The sequence below is a fragment of the Kryptolebias marmoratus genome, linkage group LG24 (assembly GCF_001649575.2).
Source record: "Kryptolebias marmoratus isolate JLee-2015 linkage group LG24, ASM164957v2, whole genome shotgun sequence".
NCBI classification, from domain to species: domain Eukaryota; kingdom Metazoa; phylum Chordata; class Actinopteri; order Cyprinodontiformes; family Rivulidae; genus Kryptolebias; species Kryptolebias marmoratus.
The window spans coordinates 4,868,875-4,881,242 of NC_051453.1; the positions used below are offsets into that span (position 1 = coordinate 4,868,875).

At 43.5% G+C, this 12,368-nt stretch overlaps 1 protein-coding gene across 1 annotated transcript; it reads right to left on the minus strand.

The window, feature by feature from the left end:
* Positions 1 to 1,030: 1,030 nt before the first annotated feature.
* On the minus strand, positions 1,031 to 11,722 carry ivns1abpa (influenza virus NS1A binding protein a). The gene is made up of 16 exons (XM_017420557.3): positions 11,519 to 11,722; positions 8,037 to 8,325; positions 7,704 to 7,838; positions 7,451 to 7,620; positions 7,278 to 7,353; positions 7,011 to 7,184; positions 6,154 to 6,279; positions 4,491 to 4,601; positions 3,886 to 4,027; positions 3,581 to 3,805; positions 3,229 to 3,350; positions 2,886 to 3,012; positions 2,661 to 2,792; positions 2,358 to 2,531; positions 1,982 to 2,264; positions 1,031 to 1,945 (listed from the first exon to the last, which is right to left on the minus strand). The coding sequence occupies exons 3-15, from the start codon at positions 7,812 to 7,814 to the stop codon at positions 2,002 to 2,004; spliced, it is 1,953 nt and encodes a 650-aa protein (XP_017276046.1). The 5' UTR covers positions 7,815 to 7,838; positions 8,037 to 8,325; positions 11,519 to 11,722; the 3' UTR covers positions 1,031 to 1,945; positions 1,982 to 2,001.
* Between the last annotated feature and the right edge of the window lie 646 nt (positions 11,723 to 12,368).

Below are 12,368 nucleotides of genomic sequence, written 5' to 3' on the forward strand. Positions count from 1 at the left end.
GTTCCAGGCAGAGTACAGTGAATATAGTTAATGGTTTTGGCATTTACTGACCTTTTAATCTGAAGCTTTTCTGTCCATTACAGTACATGTGCTCCGACTGATTTCCTGTGTGTGTGTGTGTGTGTGTGAGACGAATAGATTAGACGCAGGTGAAGGCAGGAGACAGACAGATTACTGTGTCAGAGAAGTTCACCCAGCAGACAGGAAGCAGACAGATTGCAGCCAATAATCATCAGAACTTTGTGTCCTATAAATTATTGCAATGTTTGACTTGTCACTCAAAACTCAGATTAAACATTATCTAATGTGTTTTTTGGCATTAGACATGTTGTTCCAGACCAGAGTATCTATTTTTAGTAAGTTATATTTAGACTGGACTGATGCAGCAGCAACAGTCTGAACAGGAAATGTGTCACAGTTGTGCTGTCAAATTCACATAGAGGAGGAAAATGGTCCTTACTGGACATGCATGGTCAGCTCTGGTTTAGAAAATGTAAGGAAATTACATAAACTAAATATTTAAGTCTTAATGCCATAATATTTGAAAGGAGATATTTCTATCTGCACAAGGTGTTGGTTCCTCTCAGGTGTGTCAGCAGGAATCACCCAAGACTAACCTGTGAATGAGCACAGGTGGGGGTGGGGTGGGGTTAAACCAGCTCTGACGGGCAGAAAGCAGACTGAGCCAGCCCTCTTTCAGCACCGTCGTGCTCACTTAGTTAGTCTAATTTGTCCAAATGGAACAGGAAATAACCTGGTTTAAGCAAGTCCCCAAGAAAAAAAAAAAGACTGAAGGTTAGAGAGCAGAGGCCATGAGGTGGTGAGGATGAGACGAGGAGCACAAATAAGATACAAGACACCAATAAAAGGCTACATTTAGCTGCTTGTGATATATTAAAGCTTATTGGCACGTTGTAGCTGCTGAAGACCAGTTATTAAACTTAACCATTACACTTCTGTTACACATGTTAAACTCACAACTGCCTAATTTAGACATACATATATATATATAAAAAACTGAAGACAAAAATTAGATTTAAATGGTTTATTAATTAAGAAATGTTACAAATGTGATATTTTTTTCTTGCACTAAAATTCCTTCCAGAAAAATCTGCCAATGCCTGACACTTTGAAACACAAAAGGAAAAAACAGAATTTTCAATATGTACCTCTACATATATGAACTAGTTAAATTACATTAAAAAAAATTTGGTTAGCAGAAGCATGGTTGTGCATATTTGGTGTGTGTGCACTTAAAAAAAAAAAAAAAAAGACTAAATCTGGCACTGGTTAGATTCACTCATTTAAGCTGTCTGCTTCTACTTCTATCTATTACTGATAAATCAGTGTATAAAAATATAAAAAAGGCCATCATTTAAGAGTCAAAAAGCAATCCAGCTTGTTTAAAATGACACAAAAAGCTGTGACAGGTGTTTATCCACTCACACGCTGAGTAAGGCTTTGAAAGCATTGACTTTTAAATATGTGAGCAAAATTACTTTTTCCACAACAGATTTTCTTTAATTAAAAAGGTTTTCTGAACTCAAATCGTCACCACGCCATACTGCCACCGTATAAGTGGCCAAAAGTAGAAAACTCATCTGAAAACCCTCAAAGAGACTTAAACTTCAAAAGAAAACAAAAGCACTAAATGTGTAGTAAATGTTGGCATATGACAAAAACAAAATTGAGGAAGAAACGAAATATATACAGGACAAAACAATGTATGCAATATGCAAAGGCGTCATGTTGCTTTGGGCAACAACCCCACCCACCTCCCTACCTGCCAAGATTAAGGCAGTCTTCACTGAAGACCCCTCACCTTAACATCCCCACCCACACATCCCCATTCATACACAGAAAAACATCACGAAACACGATTACGTCACTAAGCCTGTTAGTTTGGAAATGGATGAAGCACTGTGAGCCTCCAAAGCCCCCCCCCCCCCCCCACCCCCCCACCCGCCCCCNCCCCCCCCCTACCCGCCATCGCCCCTCTCTTCAGTCAGAAAGGGGAGACGGGGCTTTGGTGCAGTCATTCCACTCGTCCGTCTCGGGGTTGTACACCTCCACTGTGTTCAGGAACTCGTTTCCGTCGAAGCCGCCCACAACGTAGATGGTTTCACCCAGCATGGCCACGCCCGCGTTGCTGCGCGATGATATCATGCTGCCCAGCATCCTCCACTCGTTGCGGGCGGGATCGTAGACCTCCACGCAGCGGAGAGCGTGGGAGCCATCAAACCCACCAACAACAAACAGCTTGCCTGCAGAAAGCAGATCCATGCACACGTTTTGAGTCACCACCTGTAAAATGAATGTTTCACAGCGGTGGCGGGAGCAGAGTTTGGCATCGTTACCTGCATGGACAGCGACAGCAGCTCCCCTCCGAGCCACGTTCATGGGGGCTACCAGGGTCCAGGTGTTGTTCTCAGGGTTGTAGCGCTCCACGGTGTTCAGGCAGTTCCACGACTCTGCCCCTCCGATCACATACATGAAGCCATCCAGCTCACACACAGCTGCCTGGTGCCTCCCTGAAAACAAGCAAAACTAAAACCCTGAGCTGGTTTTACTGCTTGTCATATTTGTAAACATCATGCATTTGCTCGTAACCCATTTTAAATTTCTAAATGTACTGATGATGAAACTAGGTGGACACATACTGATGTTAAGGGAGGCACACTTGGACCAGGTTTTAGCCACGGGGTCAAAAACGTCACAGTTCTTCAGGCCCTTCTGCCCGCAGGGGTCCGACCCTCCCACAACATACAGCTTGTTGTTCAAGGAGCAGACGCCTTCAGGAAGACAACAGCGATAAGTTCAGCTGATAAAGACGCTGCCTAATTTCCATTTGAAATTCATGACTAATCCTTGCACAGTGGGCTGACCTGCATTGCAGCGGTTTGTCCTCAGCTCAGCCACCTGAACCCACTCATCAGTATGCGGATCATACATCTCCCCACAACTCAGCTCATCAGAGTGTCCGTTGGAGCCTCCAATCACATACAGCTGACCCTGAGAGGTGGACACGGACCAGACGAGTCAGTAAAAATAAACTTTTTTAACTCACCTGAAGGTAAAACAAGAAAAACTATTTGAAGGAGTTTATAAATATTTAAGTATTTACCTAGAGCAAATGTCTCAACAGGTACAAGCACTCAGAGCCAGTGTTCAATATGACAGTTTATTGCAAAGTAAATACGTTTGAGATAAGGATGAGCGGTACTCTACCATGAGCACGGCCATCTGGAAGCGAGCCCTCGGAGTCCGCATGGGTGCGATGAAAGTCCAGCAGTCCTCGGCAGGATTGTAACACTCCACAGTCCTCAGACACTCCTCTCTGTTGTAACCTCCTACACATTCAGAAAAGCTTTTATTTACGTCTTTCACATAATGCCACAATTTAAGTATCAAAAACTAGCCGTCTTCTCCCAAGTTATCATATGATGAGTAGCTTCTTACAAGCTTTTATCCATGTATATTAATAAAAAGGCCTGTCTATTCCACTGGACTGCACTATAACAGAGTGTGTCTAATGGATGGATGTTTTACTTGGTTTTTTTAAACCTTGTTCAGTGCTAACCTGCTGCGATGAGCTTTCCGTTCAGAGCTGCAGTGCCCAGGCCGGAGCGAGCGTAATGCATGGGTGAAAGCGGATGCTCCTCCACCTCCTCGGGCTGGGCCTCGAAGCTGAGGCTCTTCACCAGGCAGGGAGTGGCAGTCGGAGAGGTCTGAGGGCTGTTGCGCCCATGTATGAAGATCACGCACAGCACTCCGTCCAGCACAGCCAGACACAAATAGTTGTTGTCTAAGAGCAAGGTTAGCAAAGTTAAACACACGGGAAAAAACTGCACAGAAACCATTTCTATTCAGTTGATCGACACTTACTTGAAGTCTTCTCAGAGGCGATGTACTTCCACTCTCTCCTGGCACTTGGTTTTGGGACATTTGCTGCTTGGTTGGAGGGTGAGAGGCTTCCTGAAGAGCTGCAGCTTAGCTGTCTCTGGGCGCTCTCACGTACAGGTTTCTTCTGCAAGAGCACAACGCAGCTACAGAAGCCGAGCTTGCACCACAGGCCCACCGTTGGCCAGTCTGAGCCAATTATACCTGAAATCTATACTTCGATCCAGCTGGTCTGAATACTGTAATCTTAACAAGTACTAAACTCTCACATCACACTACACTGAAGACAAAATTGATTTCACATTACTCACAACTCCAGATGGAGCATAAAAACAGATATCCTGTACTATCCAAACAGAAAAATCAACTTCACCAGCAGTCAGGGATCGTAGCTCATACCATGTCAATCCGCTGACAATAAAAGCTGAATTATGACTAGAAATGAGCCATATTTAAGCCAAATACAAACAGAGTTGTATTTTTTATTACATGGCCAGGAAAAAATATATCAAATAAAATGTCACACTGCCAAGCAGTCTGAAAGAGATTCTTCCTAATTACAGTGAAGCCAGGTACAAGCTCGTTAGTACCTGTACCAACTGGAGGTGGTCCTCCTCGCCACTAAACACCTCACTGTGCCCCTCAATCACCAGCCCTCCATCCACCAGCTTATGGTCAGGTGAGTAGTAGAGCGTTTGCACCTGAAAGACAAACAGGAACAACACACCCAATGTGGCTGTCTGTCTCCATGGCAACACTGAGAACCCCAGCAAAAGGGAGGAAGAGGAGGGGGGGAGGGAGGTGGGAGCAGCAGAGCTGTGAAGAGGAATAGAGGGAAGGGACAAACATCTGGATCTTCAGCTGGATGAGAATCTTCTCTTTGAAGACACAGACTGCAGCTGTGGAGTGGGTTAAGTGTTTGAGCTCAAGAAAGAAGCTGCCGAGTGTCAGTAGGCCTCCTTAATTTGCATCTACAAAAAGAGGGAATTTTGAGGAAAATTGAGAGGGTGCATCTGGAAATATCTTCAACGGAAAAAAAAAAAGAGCAGTTGTGTGGCTCTCTCGCCATCCCTGCGGCTTGGAAAATGGTCCTCAGGCTGGAGGGGGTTGGTCACTGTGGTGGCAACCACAAAAAGCAACCAAATCCAGCAAAAAAAAAAAAAAAGATAAAAAAAAGAAAACAGTTTAACCTTAAAACTACTGCTTTGACAAGATTCCAAATGAATAAAATCAAACTGTGTATTCAGTTTAGGCAAAAACTAAAAACTACAACAAGCAAACGTGCTGAAGTCACACAGTTGGGTCGTATTTCGAATTTTAGAGGCAAAAAAAAAAAACTGTCATAAGGGTTTAAAAATCATGATTTCATTTATAATCTAGTACATAAAAAAGCTTGAGCACAATCATTCGGTCCAGTGACTGATGTGGGTGGCCATGAATGTGCTGATGAACACAGACCTGCATGAAAGTAACTACTGTGGACTAAATGGGGACATTCAGTTTGATGCACAGGTTGATCAATGTTCGAGTAATGTGTTCCAGTAAACTGAGGGATGGGATTTATCTGTATGTGTGGAAGAGACAGATGGGGGCACAATGTTGCTTGGCTGCAAAGAGGAGCTGCTGAGAGGCAGTAGTAGTACTCCTCTCCTCCCTCTTTTCTCTGACTCATTTACCCTGGTGGCTCAGTCATGGCTCCTCAGTCTGGTCTCCTGCTGCTGATAATAAACCTACAGGAAAAAATCAACGGGGAGGAGTCCCTGTTAGTGCTGGAGCAACAAACTTGCACCTGTTCAGATATTAAAGGGGCAATGAGAAAGCAAAAAAAAATAAAATAATAAAATAAAAGAAATAAATAATCAAGGACCAGACCTTTGGGAACCTTTTGAGTTTGTGTTTCAGATGAGACAAGCCCTGTAATATTAACATGGGTTTTTATGGAAACCCAGCACATACTCAGAAACACTAGAAGCAAACCCAAAAGAAAAACAAGAGCAATGAGCAGCTCTTTTGGCTCACCTCTAATTTGAAGTATGGATCAGGGATACAGAGTTTCTTACTGCAAAAACCTCAAATCAGAGGAAAACAAAAGAACAATCCTGACAAAGCAGCATGACATTGGCATGCCAGTTCCACTGCAGTCCTTTTAATGACATCTTGATGTCACAAACAGGAGGAGTTGGAGGAAGAGGAAGGGCAAAGTAAGACCAAAGACTTGGTCTGACAGATGAGACTCCGTGTTTTGATACTGACCTCTTCCATCAGTCGCTCCAGTTGGTCTCCATTCTCCCAAAGGCTACGCTGCACCCAGTTCAGCACCTTCGAGTAGAGTTTGCCGTTGCTGGGCAGAGTCAAGTGGTCTTCAAGCATCACCTCTAACTGTAAACGCAAAAAGATTGCAATCACCACCACGATCTAATTAAGATAGGAGTTGAGAGGCTCACAGTGGAAAAGTAAATCTGTGATTAATGTTCAAGTTGAGTAACTGTTCAAGGAGCTCAATTTACTTTTCCATCAACTAAAATAAGAAGTGTTGAAACTACTAAAAATTCAACTTTTCAACACATCAACAAAATCTGTCAAGGATAGTGGTCATGTTCAAGAAAATATATGTCACCAAAAGATGATACATGTTGAACAGTTGTGAAATCACCCAGTTGTTTTATTAAGTTTTAGAAAACAAAGAAACAAAAACGTAAATGTGAAAGGAAAAGTATAAAAGTAAAATTGGGCGCATTTGCAGATTCGCAAACTTATCTGAGGTCAATAAAGGAAAAATATTATTTTTGTTAATCCCCTAAAAATCCTCAAGATATAAAATCTACAGTAACATGGCTAAAGCTTTTCTTTTTTAAAGAAAATGCACAAAAATACACACTGCAGAGCAGCACTAACCCAATTTATGAGTCAATATTTCCTTTGCATGAAGAATTTAAAGGTTAAAGTAGGGTTGGTGAAATATGAACAAAACAAAAAAGTTTTCCATCTTGTTTGTTTATTTATTTGGTTCACAATAAGAGAATTAGCACCAACTCCCCGAGATAAACTTAAAGCACTTCAACAAATCTGTTAAACTATTCAAAGACATATGTTAAAGTTTAATTTATTACCTTTAATCTGGGAAGTTTAAGGAAATCCTCCTGTTCAGAAACGTCCAGCAGGTGGTCCTGGATGTAAGCGTCCACTTTTGCCAAAAGCCTGGAGTCTCCCATAGAGCTGGCAAAGTTTCGGAAGGAGATGGCGTTCTGGAAATCCATTTTAGACAGCAGGTAGTCGCCACAAATCTGAGGAGTTGGAGATATTAAGACCCAGTCATGACAGCAGCACTTATGATGAAAATATTACGAGTGGGGCTCATTTTGTGAATAAACACAAACCTGTTTGACTCGCTCCATCTTGAACCTTTTGGCTGCAGAGTACACATCCTTGACCAGCTCCTTTTCAGCTTTCAGTCTGCATCGCAGAACAAAGAGGTTTTCAGTCATTTTAAGGAGCTCAGAGTCATGTGGAGATCAGAGGCAGGAAATAAAAGACCAAAAATGATACTAACTGGGCAGTGTAGGCGTAGTTGAGTAAGATCTCTATAGCATCTGGGTTTAAGTCCTCAAAAGTGATGTGTGAGATTCCAGGAGTCTCAACATCACTGTTAAAGATCTCAAACAAGTAGGGACTGCAGCAAGCCAGAACGGCACGGTGAGCCATCAGCTCATGACCACACACCTGGACACAGGAAGCCAGTTTGGTAAAGTGACAAACATTTTCAGCACAAAATAATGCAGAGTTTCCAGAATGTTTGTTCATACCTGCAGTCTGACATCGCAGAACTGACCACTCTTTCTCAGAGCATTCATTTTGACCACGGTGGAATCCAGGAAACTCTCATCCTCAAAGATCAAATAACCGTTTGGAGTCATGTTGGTTGATGTTTTACTGAATTTCTGAAAATATATACAAAAAAATCCCACATGAAGTAACAAGCACTATACATGTCTTCTGCACTGTGTACAGCTTTCTTCAGAGCTGTGCAACATCGGTCATCAATCAATAAAAGCCATCTATTACAGAGAGAGGATTAGAATTAGGCGCTTTAATGGGCATGGTGTGTTATCAGCCCGATGCATTAGTCATAGGCTTACCTAATAGAGAATAATCCAAATCCAAGAAAACACCACTGCTGAGGGGAGAACAGGAACCAAATGTAGGAAACAGGCAAAGCAGACCAAGATCACAGTAGAACCAAGTCTTCTTCACCCACGGAGAGGGATGGTGTTAGAAGAGATGCCAGCCGACTACAGACGAGCGTAGAAGGGAGAGTGGGAGCAGCCGTAAGGACAAACTATCAGGCTTAAAGCGACTGTAATCAAGTCCTCGGGATCCCGTTGGCTATAGAGTAGTACTTATTCTGTGTTGGTCATACATTATAACCTAGAAAAGAAAAGAAGAAAAGAAAAGCAGGGACCTGAGGTTAGCTTTTCTTGACATTGGAAATTGACTCTGCCTGTTCCTGGCAAGAAAGCAGCGTAAGCATGAGTCACTCCAACATGGTAAATGAGGCAACCTCAGACACCGGATGGCGTTAAAGCCACCCTCTCTTCTCCTTTTCCACACGCAGAATCCCTTCGAAACCCCTTTCCCCCCCAACAGGCAGGAGAGCTGCTGTCACACTGCATACAAAATTCAACACTAAGCTGTTTCAGAGAATCTGATTCACCACAGCTTAGTCCCTCCATCTGATAACATAATCCTCCTAAAATTTGGATAGGAAGGTTGATTTAAATATTTTAACCAAATTTGCTGTTAAATCCTAAGAAACCCTGTCAGTTTATTTCCTACCTTACAACACTTTTAAATGTAGCTTTTTACATCTCCCCACCTGCTGCTGCATCTCAACAGGCCAGGGGAGACATTTAATCTGTCCATTCTGTCTCTATGAAGTGAGACCTCTCAAATGCCATCGTATGTGACAAGCCCCCAGGGCTGACTCCTCCTATAAGAGTCATTTTATCAGGACACCCATAAGGAAAATGCACAAGAAAACAACTTGTGACAAGGCTGCACGCCCCTCGGTAGGTGGTGATGGGCTGGTTGTCTTAGGAATCTAAAAAAAATAAATAAAATTTGCTCAAGTGCAGCTTGTTTAACGTGTTGCTTTAGCTGATGTCAGTTCCACATTCCTTACACCAGCACATGATTCAGCATGAAATTTCATTTGTAAAAACTAATTCGTGTGCAGAACCAATAGCGCTGTAACAAAGGATTACTCTTTAAACTTGAAGGCTTCATCTACAACCCTACACAAACTATCCCCTGTAAGCTGCATGCTATCATACCCACCGCCCGATCTGTTTAGTCTGAAAGAAACGCATTCTAGCAAAGCTAATAAAAGGCATGTAAACTAAATATTTCACCCTGACATTTATTTAGCAAGAAAAAAAGGCAGTCTGAGTAAAGCAATTTTACTCTGTGACACCAATATGCCTTCTCAGTATATAATCAATACTTTGTGTGCAAAAAGTGCTAAGGGTAATGGGTGTGAATAATGCCAGACATTTTTCCAATGACCTACTAAACTTAGAAGCACATTATTCCCACGATCAGAATCGTGATCATGATCAGATGTTGCAATGAGATTATCCAGCCTTAGACAGGACAAAACACACTGGCTGGCAGGGGATGATGAATTGCTTTACTTGTCATGATCAGTCCAGTTTTATTTGGAGTGCTACTTGATATGATGCAATATAAATGGGAATTTCATGAAGCAATATTTGATGAAATATGCAGAGATATGTAAATGCACAAATGTTAAAATGCTGAGCTACACGTCTGGAAGCGCTCCTAGTGACCGTTCACCTTGTCTGCAAGGCACCACAAAAGGCACTGGCCCAGTTCTGGGTTGTTATGCAGCATCTAGCTGAAAACCTCCTGGAGCTGGAGTCCTCCACTCCTCCACATGAGTTCATTGCCTCCTTCTTATTTTCCCTCCACCTAAAACCCCACCCCCAACTTTCTAGACTGTTCTTTACCACAGGAGTTTCCATCTCAATCACTGCTGTTGTCTTTGTACCATTACCACTGTGCCTGGCAGAACCAGCAACCAGCCATTCAGGACTGACATCTGGCTGAGTAAAACTCGCCCACTTTAAACACTAAATATGCAGAAAATGGTTGCATGTGGTGGCTGTTTTAGAAATTCAAGGCGGTCTGAGAGTCCAAATCCCATCAATGCTCAAGCACTTAAATATAATACTGACAAAAAGACAACAATCTCCTGGAATAAAAAGAAGTGAGGCTGTCCCCTGGTTCTGAATGCTTTCCTCCCCGTCATTATTCCGTCTGATTAAACAGGCAGAAAAAGTGCAGCTCCGGTCGGCGCTGAACAATCAATGCTTGTTTAGACTCCCCTCCAGCGGCCAAACGAGGCACTGACGAATATTTCACCCACTTTTTAACCGAGTGGAAATTTACTGCCTCACATTTTAACATTACCGACAACCAGAGGGCGGCTTTACGCACGGACAGGGAGTCCTGGCGCGCTTTGGAACAAACGACTCAAAAATCCCCATCAGAAGCGGATTCAATGTCGCAAAATCATTAGAATAAAAGGAAGCGAAGACGTCAAATGTGGAAACACCCCCTCCCCCTCCAAGCCCCATCAAAAAAAAAAAAACGAGGCAACTCGATTTAACCAACATAACCACACTTTTAAAAATCAGTGATCAATCTATCAGTGAGTGTCAAATAAAGAGGTCGTCAAAAATGTGCATCATTTCATTAACAGTTATTTGGGATATTCCCACGTGGTTCGGAGCCGGATTAACAGTACAATAGGTTCAATACTGCGTCAGCATTTGGCAAATATACAACCGAGAAACCTGATTTTACGCACACGCGCACTAAATAAATCGGAGTTTTGCATATGGATTTTGTTAAATGGGTGGATTAAGCACAGCATCGAGTTATATTTTTAAAACATATGGCTGTAAAGCCCCCCGCCCCCGCCAAAAAAGGGCTCTCATTCAGACACGTCCATGCCCGGAGATAGTGTGCGTTAGCATGGCCGTGATGTCTGGCCAAGAGCCAGAGGTCTCCCAGAATCTGGGTCAGACACGGGAGACCCCCGATACCATTAGGATGACTCGACTTTGACACAGATCACGAGCAGACAATACCAAGAATGTTAGCAGATACGGAGACATCCGGCTTGAACAGATGTGGGTCGGAAACAAGGAGACTGCTCGCTAACCACGACCCGGGAGAGGATGGAGCCACGACGGCGCAATTCGCTGAATAAACCATGGCGAACGTGTTTGGAGGGGGGGTGGGGGGTGGGGGGGTCTAAATTCGCGAGGTTTGGCCCTTTTTATTGTCAACAGGAGCTGGATGTTCGTGCTATCAACGTTATTGCGGAAATAGGCGGTTTTGTGTGACATTTTTCGCGCGTCTTTACGCTTAGAAACATTCCAGCAGTTTCCTCTATTTCCTCCCGACCAGAGAGGGCTTGCGTGCAGCTTGTTTAAAACTAAACTAACCCTGGATGATCGGGAAAACAGAGACTAATCCCAGCTACTTAGAAAGCACGAAGAGATAAAATAATAATCATAATAAATGGTCTTACCTGAGGCTTTTGACGACAAACCATATTAGACATATTTAACGCGAAGTCAGAGTTTGTTGGTTCGGGTGAAGGAAGAGACGCTACGCGACTACAGACACGTCTCGTGGCGTGGGCAGTGGGTGTCTGCTGTGCTTCCGAGGTTAAAAACGCGTCCACTCTCAGTCCGGGGTAAACCAGCTCTGACACGGAGACCGACTGAGTGGAGCTCAAGCGCGCCCCGGACAAAAGCTGCGTCCGACGTCACTGCTGGGCGGGGCTAAAGTGGGCGGCTCAACTGATAAGAAGTACGCAATGGAGGTTTACAGCAACGTGGAGTTTGGCAGGTCATTGTAGCACGTAATCAAAAAATCCTCATTTCTCCACACTTTTAGATACACTATATTACCAAAAGTATTCGCTCACCTCCCTTCACGCGCATATAAACTTGAGTGTCATCCCATTCCTCATCCATAGGGTTTAATATGATGTTGGCTCACCTTTGCAGCTATAACAGCTTCAGCTCTTCTGGGAAGGCTTTCCTGTGTTTATGGGAAGCCTGGAGAAGCGCATTTGTGATGTCAGACACTGATGTCTTTGTGCACGGGTGCGCAGTCATGTTGGAACAGGAGGGAGCCATCCCCAAACTGTTCCCACAAAGTTGGGGGCATGAAATTGTCCATAATGTTTTGGTATGCTGAGTTCAAGCGGTTGAGCCCAACTCCTGAAAAAAAAAAACACATCATGATGCATCCTCTACCAAACTTTACACTTGGCACAGTGCAGTCAGACAAGTACTGTTCTCCTGGCAACCACCAAACCCAGACTCATCCATCAGATTGGCAGACAGAGAAGTGTGACATCACTCCAGAGA